The sequence below is a fragment of the Lycorma delicatula genome, chromosome 1, assembly GCF_047948215.1.
Source record: "Lycorma delicatula isolate Av1 chromosome 1, ASM4794821v1, whole genome shotgun sequence".
Taxonomy (NCBI): Eukaryota; Metazoa; Arthropoda; class Insecta; order Hemiptera; family Fulgoridae; genus Lycorma; species Lycorma delicatula.
The window spans coordinates 122,219,920-122,234,068 of NC_134455.1; the positions used below are offsets into that span (position 1 = coordinate 122,219,920).

Here is a 14,149-nt window from a genome sequence, read left to right on the forward strand (position 1 = left end):
CACTCCCCACCATACTCATCACCATCATTTGTGATTGCAGCTATAATAATTTTATTTACTTGCTTCCCTGTAACTGTGAGTAACACTTGTTAACTGGTCACATTCGTAAAAAATGGCAGATAACTGTGCAGCAACTGCCGACGTACCTCCTCATCGAAGATTCCCTGTTAGTTTGGGAGCCCTATCGTGGGTTGCCATTCTACAAGTCGTAGTAAGGGACTATTCAACCCAACAACAATTGGCGTATTTACGCCACATATTCAACACATCACCTGTTCGTGCGTTCCTACAACCCGTTCTCTTTGTAACAAGCGAACAGTCATATGGAGTATGGTTACCGCGCACTTCTAGGGAGAGTGTAATTGATGTAAGTAATTACAATTTATTTTAAATACTATAAAACTTACAAATTTATGTTGTCTTAGAGGTTTTATTTAAAAATAATACAAAAATGTAATGAAAATAATTTGTTTTATATTATATACATAATTTATTTTTTTAATTATTTAAAATCAATTGTAATTTAACATTTTTTTTAACTACAATTTCAAGGTAAGAAAGTTGGGTTGCCCCTATATGATTACCTACATTATGCATGCAATAGATAGCTCTTAATAGTAATTTGTAAATAAATAGCACTTAGAGATATTTATTTACAAATTTGAAGCTAATAATTATTAAAATAATATTATATTATTTAAACATATTATTTCCCACTTGTTGTTTTTACGAAATTAAATAAAAGCAATGGTTGCGTTTCCACACCACCCTGGAAGTAACAACTGCGGTGTGTGAGATTTTTTTTACATGAGTGAAATCTCTCCCCGAAAGGCCTACTATAAAACACTCGAAATTTTTTTGAACCTTTTTCTTATTTGTATTTTTATGTTTTAATATGTGTAACTTAACATTAACATATATTTTTTTTCCTTTTTTATGTATATATTTTTAATATCTTTTGTTTTTTAATATATACATTTTTAAATCTGCCACCAGACGTCCAGTAACCCGTTATACTAGACGGTGGGGTTTCTTGCGGACGCAGGAACCCATTAAAAACTCTCCACCCTCCCTCTCTCTCGCGAAAACGTGACGGAACAACCTTATGATATAGCATCGTCTCAGCGCGTGCCAGTTGGCTCTTCAAGTGCTACCCTTCCGCGAGTGTTTCCAGCGTCCGCTGAGGGCATCCAGCAAAGGCGATCATGTTGGACCCCCGCCACCACCATCCAGAAGCTGGCCTTCCAACCCCACTTCCACAACATGTTTTAATATGTATAGTATGTTAGCCACGAGTTACCCCATCACATCCTCCGATGTGGTCGCCTTGGTCCTATCGTTAAATACTTGATTCAATTCCAGCGGGATACTGGCATGACACCACGGCAGTGTATTTAGTCTGTCTATAGCGACACGTTTATCGTCAAAATAACTTAAAGCCAATTTGTTCTGTATTTATTTTGAAATGGTTTTTCAGATCTAAACATCTTCATGGTCATATACACATTAGTATTACTGTCGAGCAGACACTTTTTATAATCTTTACATTTAATTTCGTTTTTAACTACATTCTTTTTGATTCCTTTAGTTTTTATGATAATTTTTTTCAGGACCAGTTTTGAACGTATATAGTTTTGCTCTCAAGCCCATGAACTCTCGGATCGGTATTCCACTGCACTCATTCCGCAGCGAGTGACAGGGATGAGCTATCGGGTAGTCGGACGTGTCGAAAAAAATTCGCGAACGTACTTTCTTGTAGGTCTTGGTAAAATTGGTGCGTTTTCACTTCGTAGAAACAACTGTCCGTATACATGTTCAGTAGAGGGATTTTCGATCCGTACGTTTTTTTCATGACATCGTAGTGAAAGTCGTACATAGTCTTACTCAACCCGAGCACGGACAGGCCCACGTATATTGGTTTGTCAATTCAATGTTGACCCTCTTTCTGACGTTCTCCATACATTTTCCGAAAACTGCATTGTTCATCAATTTAAAGAGGTCTTTTTCGAATTCGTTTCGAGCTGCTTGGCGATTCAGCGTGTTGAGTTCAAGGTAGCCCTTCAACCACGCGGACTGTCCGAACTGCAATATTTTGTGAACGTTGGTAACCCGAAGTCCGTTTCTAATTGCCTGTTTTAGGGTGGAGAAGTGACAAATATATTTCGACTTGTTCCGTAACGATGGGATGAGTTTGGGGTAATTGAAGATCGGAAGGGTTTCGTTCGTAGGCAAATAGGAAAAGTCACTTTGCGCACTGTGGAGATGTGAGGGATATTCGACATCTACTTGGAGTATATATCCGATTGGACCGTCGTCCGGTATGGCCATGAAATATAACATCACAGAATCTTTTTTTTCAGCCGTATAGGTTGTTGGCGTCAAGGTACATGAGGTATTTAGGCGGTTGATAAGGGTTATATCTATCTGGGATGTAGGGGTTATTTGCTTCCCCATGTTTTTTAACACAAACCGAAATACCATCGCGGATTCCTTTTTCAAAGAACTTGTAGGTGTCGTAGTCTGTGATCAGTTCAAGTTGGATATTCGTTTTGAACAACATCGCATCGAAGAGAAACCAGGCAGGGTAAAGTAATGCGCACAGTCTAGACTATACTCTCTAAGGCATAAAGATCTGAAATTATCGAAAACGTCCGACAGGAGGAGCACGTCGTATTTAAGGTAAGGATCGCTACATTGACCTAGTGTGTTTATTTTGAAATGGTCCTACACTTTTATCGCATGCTCATAGTCATTTTCGGATATATCCGATCCCGTGAGACTGCTGTAGAATTTCTCTATCAGAGGAAGAGAGGTCTCTTCTAGGGTTTCCAAAGTGGTGGTGTACTCATATGGGTACACCCATATGAGATGTTCTTTTCTGGTCAGCAGGGGCATATCTGATTCATTGAAACCCTTTTGATATGGTTGAATTTAACGGTGGGGATGATTTTTATAAGGTAATCTAGGCTGGAGGCCATGAATCGGTAGGTGTCGATGAAGCGAACGGAAATACGGTCTTTGATTCTCTTCGAAAAGGAGATCTATTTTTCGGTAGAGTTCGGGATCAGAGTGATTTGTTTTTCGTCATATCCTAGTTCTCTGTCTATAAAAAGGGAATCATAGTTTGAACTGTTATGTATGAAAATGGGGATGAAGGTCCGACTAACCCTTTTCAGTTTGCGTATGGAACATAGTGCTGCGCGGTAGTTTCCTGTGATGTGACAGTGGTCTCTCACCGGTCGGACCTAAGGGGTGAATTTCACATTACACATCTGACACTTTGTGGCTGAATCGAAGGAATCTCTGTCTTCTTTGGAAAAATTCCATTACTTTGTACACTTTTAGGACTTCACCAACACGGGCAGCTACGTCATGGAGGAGTTGCATAAACAAAAAGGACGCTTCTTTTCCTCTGTAAAAGATACGGTATGTTGGAATCACGTTTCGAACAGCCTCCAGCGTGGAAGGATAAACTACGAAATACACACAATAGCACATGGGGATGTGCTGCTCCGTAGAAACGGTGTATGAACTTTTGGGGATGGGATAGCACTTTGCGATCTGTTTTAAGATACATTCAAAATCGGCGCAACATATTATAGGAACTGGAAACATATGATGGTAATTCTTGAATTGCAGTACGGTTTGAGAGTCGTCTTTCTGCACTTCGGTGAGAACTACTCTTGCAGGAGGATTACTGCTGCATCTTTCTCGCACAATCTTTATCGGTTTTGTAGTAGTAGGTGAAACATCTGTTACAAATCTTATTTCGGTACTTGTGTTTCGTCAGCTGGGATCGTATCAACCTTTCGAAATCGGAAATGAAACAGAAATGATGGCGATTGCCTTCGATTAGCAACAAAAGATCGAAATGGTCATGTTTTTTAGCAGAACTAACCTTGATGGGAACGATGTTTTCGTCCTCATCTACCGAGTAAACGTTTGAGAAACCCCGTCGTTCTTTTTTCGAATTCGTAGACATCAGTCAAAGGTGTTGGAAAGTTAAGGGAACCAAAATTGTATTTGTTTAGCAGGACGTCGTATCTCTTATCTATACGATTACGATCACAACCTTGCACATACTTTCACATGATAGACCATACGAAACAAAGATCGTCGTTATTCTTCACGTTGATGACGGCATGTTTGTGTAGGATGATTTAGGTAGAGGAATGAAAGATGACCCTTTGAGTGGACGGTATAGGTTTATGTGAACCAAGACTCCATCGATACTCAGAAACGTCCAGCCGCTCTGCTTTCCTTCATAATTGGACTCTTCGCGAAGCAATGACTCGAACGCGGATTCTATCGAGTGTTCGATATCGTTCACGTTGATGAACGCAAAGTTTTTTGTTTTGAAGCATATGTCTCTATACTCATTGACCATTGACTTTTCGTACGACTGCTCGATTAAGATGTTGTATTTTATAGAACCATAGCGATCAACCGTTTCGGTCAGCAACGTTCCGAATTCAAGCTTCATTGAATTTAAAAGTGGTCCGATGTCCTTTTTTGTTTGATTATCATTCTTGTAGTAGTATGCGACCAGGTTGCAATTGAATACGTTTTCAACAAGGATGAACCGGCTAACTTGATCGATCGCAGACAGTCTGATCTTGTAACGGTTTTCTCCAGACATGTGCCTGGAACAACAGCAACAATCACAAATTAGATTGTGGTCGATTGTGAGCCTATATATATTCATATATATCGGGTGATAATAATGCGAATAATATTTAATAATATTTATGTAGTCTTGTATAGTAATGTTTATATAGTCTTGTATACTTACATTAGGTTTATCGTAGTCGGTATAATTGCTGTATTAAGCTAACACGTATGATGTAGTAGGCGTAAATCAAACAAACTCGGGTAACTTACAGATAAATTTGACTGTTTAAGTAAATCTGACGCTGGTTATCCGAATATAAAAACTAGTACGACTTACTCTCACGAAAACCAATGCAGTAATGAATAAATCACCCAGAGTTGACAGCTTAAGTACTTAGTTGGCTTAGTTGACTTTAAAGGGAGAAGCTACTTGAGTTTTTCATATTCAACCGGATGTGTGGGTACTATACTCTTATGAATCGTTAACATTTAAAATCAGGCCAGAGTTAATCATACGAATAATATTAGTCCATTATATAATTCAGTTTAGTAGTCTTGTATACTTACTTCAATTTTAATATAGTCGGTCTAGATGTTGTATGACGTAGGCGTAAATCAAACCGTACAAGTGTGAGTTATAGATAAAGTTGACTTTTTAAGTAAATTTGTTGCTGGTTATAAAAGATAATCATAAGTGCGACTTACTCTCACGAACTTCAATGTACGAATGAAGAAATGAGTTCATGAACAATTAGTTTTCATTGTTTTTATGTTCGTTTCATATTTGTTTATAACGATTTAGATGTTTCTGCATTTGTGTTGTTACGATCTTTATTGTTCGAATTATGATTGTTTCATGTCTTTTTTTGAATGTTTAATGGTTATTTACGATGTTTCATGTTCGTTTATAATGGCTTACAATGTTTTTACGTTTGTTTCATGTTCGTTTATTATGAATTTGAAACAAACGTTTCGGAGGCTACTGGAGGACTGTGTGGATGTAATGTTCCCCAGAAGACCGTGTGAGGTATTAGAGGAGGTTTCTACGGTGGAGATTCCTCCGTTTGATAAAATGGAATTAAGAAGTGCGGTTATGAAAATCCGTAGGTGGAAAAGTCCGGGACTAGAGGAAATTCTCAATGAGATGGTGGCGGCGGTGGCAATGGCGATGCCGGAGAAGGTTTTTGCGTTTAATAAGGTTCTGGTAGATCGTATGATTCCGAAGGTGTGTGGGAGGTTGGTTCTGCTCAGGAAGGGTGGTAGGGAGGATAATGACCCCATCGGGTACAGGCCTTGTGCCTTTTAAGTTGTATGGCAAAGATGTTTGAACGGGTGATGGCAGAAGGGCTGAGTTCGAGATTGAAGTCTGTGAATGACTAAGTGAATACATTCGGTTTCGGCAAGTGCCGAACTGCAGTGCAGGCTGTTGAGACAGTAATGCGGGTGGTTGATTAGGCAGCTAGTGGTACCTGGAGAACCCGGGCTATTCCGACTGTAATGTTGCTGCATGTAACGAATGCGTTTAATTCACTAACGTTCGGGTGGGTTCTCCAGGAACTAAAGAGGAGGAAGATCAGCCCGTATTTTTACAGGCTTGTGCAGGATTACTTTAATGGTAGGGCAGTGGTAGGCAGTGCAGAAGGGTTGCAATTGAGATTGAAATGGAGGCAGCAATGCCGCAAGGATCGGCCATTGGCCCGCTCTTGTGGTGTATCGCTTATGATGGGCTGCTGCGGTTAGGTTTTCTAGACGAGGTATCGCCAACTGGTTTTACGAATAATCTCTCCTTAGTCATTAAGGCTAAAAACGGTAAGACTGTGGGGGCGATTAAAAGGTTGTTGGGTAGGATGAGCGGGCCTAGCACACCTAAGAGGAGAATATTAGCATCGGTGGCTATGTCCGTCGTCTTGTACGCCGTTACAGCCTGGAGGAGAGCGTTAGATAAAAAGATTTTGAGAACAAGATTGCTCTCTTTGCAGAGGCCTTTGGCAATTGAGGTGGCGCAGTCGTACAGAAATGTTTCGACGGAAGCAATTTTAGTAATAGCGGCCATGCTACATTTAGATCTGATAGCGGAGGAGGTAGTGGCGAGATCTGTGGGTGTGCCAAAAGGTCAAGCTAAGCGAGATACGCTGATGAAGTGGAAGCACTGTTAGGAAAGGTCGCAGGTATGTAGCTGGTCGAGAAGGCTGATCCCTCAGATCAAACCATGGCTGGGCAGAGTATAGGCGATATAACCTATGAGATGACGCAGTTCCAGTCCAGTCATGGGAGCTTCAACAAGAATCTGTGGGACAGAAAGAGGATGAGGTCGAATGGGTGCCTGTACTGCGGAGAGAGTGATACAGTGGAGCACACGATGTTCCACTGTTTCAGATTGGTTTATGGAGAAGAAGAGGTAGAGCATGTTATTGGTGTTATCACCCCAGATAACGGGGTGGAAACGATGTTGTTTAATCAGCGGAGTTGGGACGCCATTAGTAATATGGTCATCCGTATAATGAGAGCTATGGTTAGGGATGAGGTGGAAGATGAGAAGGACGATAGGGGTGATGTCGAAAACGGAGATTTGAAGTTTGTAGATTAGGGGTTTTGTGGATAGCCCTTTTCAGGAGGCGTGGAATGTCGAGGTGTCTCACGGTCGATGAGTAAAAGGGGACTCTAAGGGATTTTTTAGGGGATTAAAATGAAAAGGCCAGAGTCCCGGGTGGAGGTCCCTCTAGGGGGACTTCCGCATAAAGGTAAAACATTTGAAAAGACCCAGTCCCGGCCGACCGGGTGGTACCCCGCGCTGGGAACGGCTTAGCCGGATCCAGCATGTCATTTGAGAGGTTAGAGGGAAAGGCACCCTTAGGAATGAGCCGTGCTTCGTCGGTCTAGGTCCGGTCCCAAGGAGAAGGTGAGAGAAAAAAAATATCGCTTGTCAGCCATTTTCAAACAGGATCTACAACCAGCGTTCACTATCCGCTTACTCTAACGTCATTTAAATTTTATCCCTAAAAGTTCTTTAGAACTACAAAAATTATCAGCTTCTAGTCTTATCTAGAACATACCACAAAATAACATACTGTGGAAAACATTCTATACACTAGCGGACAAAGGATACGGATTTTCAGTCACATAAGTTTTCTTTAATTAACGTTTGTATTAAATAATAATTTTTGGTGAACCATAACCCCTATTTCATCTAGTTAATAGCCATCAAAGTTTTTATCATGAGAAGTGTAGATATTCTGAATGTATAAACCTACCAAACCTTTTATTAGTTAATAAAAAAATTAAATAAATATAATATAATATTTTATAATATAATAAAATAAATAAATAAGGCTATATATTATTTAAAAAAATATATTTATAAGAAATTTTATATCAAATCATAAGGCTGATAAGACTGGCATTACATACAGTTACAGATAAGTAATACTTATTTAAAAACTGATAAGTGAGTGAGGTCATTCAGTTTTCAATCTGTAATAGGTTCAGCTTTATTCAGTCATATGACCTACATTTTATATATTATGAAATGGGTTTAATCGCATATGCTTTCTTGTAATACGTATGAGAAAAAATCTTATGCGGACAACACGTGACTTCCTTGTACGCCTATAAAATTACATTTGCATATTTTAAAAAAATGTGTAGTACACAACATTTTATTCATTAAAAACTTCTACTATTTTTTTTTTTTTTTATTGAATTCTTATTCAACACAATTTTATTTTTACAATAACAGGTTAATAATTAATAATAAATCAATATATTATATAAAAAAATAAAAATAAAAAAAAGGAAATGAATTCTGATTCGAACCGATGTGCCTTCCCCTAATGTTCAAATATTTCATTAATTAAAATTTATTTGGCTATAACTCTGTAACCAGTGAAAGTAAGTACCACATCGTTGAAAATTTCTCAATGAGTGCTTATTACTGCATTTAAGATAAAGACCAAAAGCCAATTTGTTTTTTGATTTTGGGCTTTTTTGGACACTTTTGGTTCAGGTAATTGCAATCAAAAGAGGAGGTGCACAACTAGATGTAACAGTCCTAAATCCAAAATTTCAATGTGTTACGGATAATCGTTTTTGAATTATGCGAGATACATACGTACATATATACATACATTCATAAGTACGTACAGACGTCACGCCAAAACTGGGCAAAATGGATTCAGGGATGGTCAAAATGCATAATTCCGTTAAAATCTGAAAACCGAAATTTCTCGCTATCACAATACTATAAAAGGTATAAAAATTATACATAAAAAAATTGTTGATTGTGTTTTACTTATGCACAGAACTGTTTTTATCTTTAAACATTTTTTTCTAAAAATAGCAGTAGAAAAATATTATATTATACTGCTTGTATTATGATAAGTTATCATTTAATTTGACTGGGAACTAAACAGTAATAATTACTAGATTTACCCTTTATTTAAACTAGCTGAATATAAAAAAAGGTATATTTTATCAGTTAATTTGTATATATTTGTAAATGCTTAAGATTCTAATTGTTTATAATCTTACCTGGTAACATTTACATTGTTTACTGTTTTTGAATGACGAAAATAAAAGGGATCTTTTCAACTCAAAAAAAAATTATGAAAATAGTTTCTTTAACAATTATTACAAATTACATATTGTATTATTCTGAGCTTTTTTTTTACCTTTCTAAGAAAATGAAAGCAAATAATTAACAATCAAAATATTTTACGTGAAATTTGAATTAATTTTTATTTATTTACAGCCAATTCAAGTTAAATATTCTTTACTCAGTAAAAAATAGTTTCCTAATTTCTGTAATCTGGTTGTAGTTTATATTATTCCAAACCTTACAAAAATAAAGGTGTTTATGTGTTTGTACCAATGCGTGCTTCAATACATGCCCAATATATTAAATTAAATTTTAGAGTATAATTTTTTTGTGTTTATCAATTATTAAATGATAAACACAATGTTTTTTTAACATTTTAATTTTAAAATGTTAAAAAATAACATTTTTCAAATTGAATGCAATATGCCAAAATTAAAATTTAAGGGCATTGGAAGCAAGCATTTTTTCTATTTGTTCTAGCAAAAGCAACATTTCAAAAAGATTAGTTTATTCTTTAATACTTCCCTATATTTTTACTACTGTAGATATGGAAATGAAAATAACGAATGATTCCTTTGAAACTCTTTTTGTCAGAAACTTTCATAAAAGATATCAGTTGACAGTCGATGAAATGAATTTTAAAATATTGAGAAGAAAACCAATTGATTCTGGTCTTGATATTTTAAGACCATAAAAAAATTACACTTTAATAACATTTATCTATAAATTATATTTCGTAACTGATTTTTTCAGAATGGTACATATCCATACAAATATTGAGTTAATGTAAAGCAATAATTATCATTATGCAGAAATTAATAGAAGAAAAACTGATGTTTTGGCAAAGTCGTACACAAAATAAATCCTTTCATAAGCTATTATTGAAACATATAGTTAAGTAATCATTTTCCTAGCATTCGGAAAACTATTTTAATCATATAATTAATTTTTGTATTTTAAGCTGACAAATTTAAAATTATGTCACGTAAAACGACCGATTTCTTTAATTTTGAAATTACTTATCAAAATGATTGAAAACCTTATGTGCTGTGCCTTTCATTAACTAAAGTAGTTAGTTAAGAAAAGTATGCAAAATATTTATCTGTTTTAGCTCTCATTTAATATTTATCACTATTTAAATTATTTCCGAGTTCTGGCAGAGTTGAACCGGTTTTGATTTTCAAAGAATAAAGAGATCAAGTGGATAGCAGGTCTCTTGTTCAAATCTCAGTCACCTTAAAATGTTTTAGAAGCTACAAAAATATAATTTGTGAAAAAACTAAAATTCTCTGTAGAATGAACAACTAATAGAAATAATAGATCATATATCATAGATTGACCTCTATTTTGGAAGGATTTAATTCTTTCCAACCACATACACGTATGACCAGGTTTTCTGAATCTTTTACTTTTAATCTGAATGAATTTAAGAAAAAACTAATATAAGAGATAACTAAAGGATGAATTTATGATGTGGGTCTATTCCTTTATTTTTTCTTGGAGAAAAAATGAAAATTATCCACCGAAATTATTCACTGTAGATTCTATTTATAAAAATCCCCCTTACTCTGTTTTGAACTTGCAAATTACAGAAAAATGAGATGTTTCAAATGAGATAGCTGTTGAAATTTAAGTTTAAAATATAAAGATTTTTCTAATATTTCATGTTACTATGTTATAGTAATAATATATTTTTTTACAGGATGGCCTCCTCACACCCCTTATAGCCATTCACAACTGTCATGAAAAATACCCTACTCTAAACAGGGAAGTGAGAACGACCTGCTATACTGTGTAAGCAAATGCAGTAGCATAGTTATAAAAACCTTAAATGTACTATACTTGACCTATTGGGAAAGGGAAAAACTACAATCTATAAAGAACAATTAGAACTTCTCAGAAGATAGATTTAACAATAAAACTAATTTATCTTAAACCCTATTTAGATAAAAATTATAACCAATGATGCAAAAGTAAACTTGCTACAATATGTTGCTGCTTATCCAGTTATCTAAGCCACTTCATTCTTTAATTTCAATGCATTTCTTCAAGTATCATCTTCCTAAGCTGAATAGATCTTGAACCAAATACGCTGACATCACTTCCTCTGCATAAGTCATTCAAAACTTATGCAGGTAGATGTGTAACACATCTACCTCTCTATTTGGTGCAATTGACCAATGTCTTCATGAACAAACCAGTCTCTTCTCCGCAGATTCACATTTGGAACTAGAATTCCTATTTTTTATGTGTTAATATCAATTTGTCTATTAAGAGCTTTATACACAACATCATATCATACATTGCTCTTCTCTTTTCCAGACTTAATATATTGAAACCCTGACAATCATTGTATTAACCCCGATAGCACAAGTCTGATAACAACGTTTTCTGAACAGCTTCTACCTTATCTCTAGTATAGCCTCAATTGTAATAATAGATCTTGCAGTAATGCTCGAGTATGAGTCTAACAATAGTCTTCTAGACATAGTATTGTGTCTGCTATATGAAATCTTCTTCCAACCCATAGAAGCAACCCCAGATTCCTTCTGGCCTTTGAAACAACAATCGATGTGACCACTGAACAACAGTTTAGAATGAAAAAGCACTCCTTTAAGTCATGTATGCGGGCCTCTCTCCCGATGTTATCACCAGCTATATTACAGCCATAATATACAGTCATTGTCTTTCTTGAAAATGTTACTAAAATGGTTTTATCATGGTTCAGTGGCATTCTATTAGCAATTGACCATTCATTTACCCAGTCCAATATTCAGTTGCAATAACTTTGACTCTGCAACATTATTTGCATTGTCGTACATCATTACAGTATTTGCATTGTCGAAATTGAGTTTATTTCACTAAGGCCCCTACATTATCATCAACACGTAAATAATTTTAGCTAATTTCATAGTGTCTATCGGGGTGGTCTATTGGTTAATTCGTCGTAGTAAATTAGCTGATTTCGAAGGCGAGTGCTCTAAGGTTGGAATCCTACTAAAGGTAGTACTTTTACACGGAGATGAATACTAAATACTAGTTTTTTAATAAATCACTAAACATTGACAAATATACTATTTGGATAGAATATGCTAAAAGAATATAAATTAATAAAATACAATAAACTTGAATATAGAACGGTAAAACAAATCTGATGTTGATACCACATGACTTCGTTGTATTAAATTACATATTGACTTTTTTGCTGCACTTCATAAAAATTTTAAATACAAATTTTAAGGATAAAGTAAGCAATTTAAAATTAATAATTTAAAAATCATTCTTATAAATGAAAACAATTTTTATATTAAAGTAAATACACATATTAAATATATATATATATATATATATATATATATATATATTATTTGAATTTAAATGTCAACGATATTAAGAAAATTATTTTAATCAATCACTTTAAATTGAAAACAATTCAAAAATGTACAGTTAACATCAAAATAACATTGTATTTTATTGTTCTGTCAAATAATTATATGAAATATTTAAAAAAAAATAATAAATATACATTTTTTAGATGATTTTGCTAACAAAATCCAATAATGATATGTTACTAAATTATAACTTTGAGATAATATTAAATAATCAGATATAAAATAAATGGTTATACCAAAATAACATTCGATTATTCTAAATGTCGATTCCAATCAAAAAGGAAGGTGCACAACTAGTAGGTACAGCAGTCCTAAATACAAAATTTCAACATTCTACAGCTAATCCTTTTTTGAGTTATGCGAGATATACACATTTATACGCACGTACAGACGTCAAACCGAAACTAGTTAAAATGAATTCAGTGATTTTTCATTTGTTATACTATGTTGGATTTACAGTGGATGTTTTTAGAATGTATTTATTTAAGTTGTTTCAAGGAAACATCTTTACACTTGCTTATTGTGATAAAATTTACTTATGGTTTTTACCTACAAAACCGATTGTAAATATGACCTGTAATAAAATTTTAAAAAAGTTTTCTTTCTTGTTTTTATTTGATGATAACATAATGTAATTTTAATTTTACATGATAATTAATAACATTGAAAACTCTCATAACTACAGTATAAAAAACTAGTTTGAATAAATTAATGAGATATATTGTAAATTATTACAATTTTATTTTAAGTTCAATTACGCTTATTTGTTTCATTTCACTTTTTTTAGTTGAGATTATTATGTTAATAGAAACACTTTAAAAAATTACTATTTTTTTATACCATTATTTGTAATCAGATAATAACTTATTTTAACTGTTATGAGAAAATATAATATTTAAATTCGTCAGACAGTAAATTGTCTTCTAAATGGCGAAAAGAGAGATCATTATATGTTCGTATTTAAGACAATAACTGAATTCTAAAAGCATTTAATGTGATTTTAAGAACTTTAAGACACTAACAATTGCATTTGCTTTCTCTATTTACTAATGTTATAATGAAAGTAACGTGATTTCACGTATCAAAACCACTGAAATTAATTTTATACATGTTAAGAGCCTTAGTGTTCGGTATAAATTCTTCAATAATTATTAGAGCTTCAAGCCTATTTAATGGTTATAATAAAACCATTTTTAACAGTTTCATTCATAAGTGTTTGCCGTTTTTTCGTTTTAATAATTTCAGAGGAAGATCAATCAACATCTAGAAGAATTATAAAAAATATTTCTCCGAATGAAATAATTTTACTTGTGCCGTTATGTCTAATAAATATGTCCTTTTTACATAATATTGATTACCTTATCATTTTTCTTTAAAACTAACCGTATTTTCTGAAAAAAAGTACGTTTCAAAGTAAGATTTACTCACAATCGTACCATAAAACTTATTTGAAATTTAATTATTTATTTTAACTTCAACATTAATACATAATATATACACAAGATAGGCAGAAGTGATACAGCGTAATCTATTAACTTATAGTATAAAATAT

The 14,149-nt window shown here is 34.1% G+C and overlaps 1 protein-coding gene across 1 annotated transcript; it reads left to right on the forward strand.

The window, feature by feature from the left end:
- Positions 1-79: 79 nt before the first annotated feature.
- Positions 80-11,003, forward strand: LOC142317620 (uncharacterized). The gene is made up of 2 exons (XM_075354177.1): positions 80-367; positions 10,908-11,003. Exons 1-2 carry the CDS (start codon positions 113-115, stop codon positions 11,001-11,003), a joined length of 351 nt encoding a protein of 116 aa, XP_075210292.1. The 5' UTR covers positions 80-112.
- Positions 11,004-14,149: the final 3,146 nt, after the last annotated feature.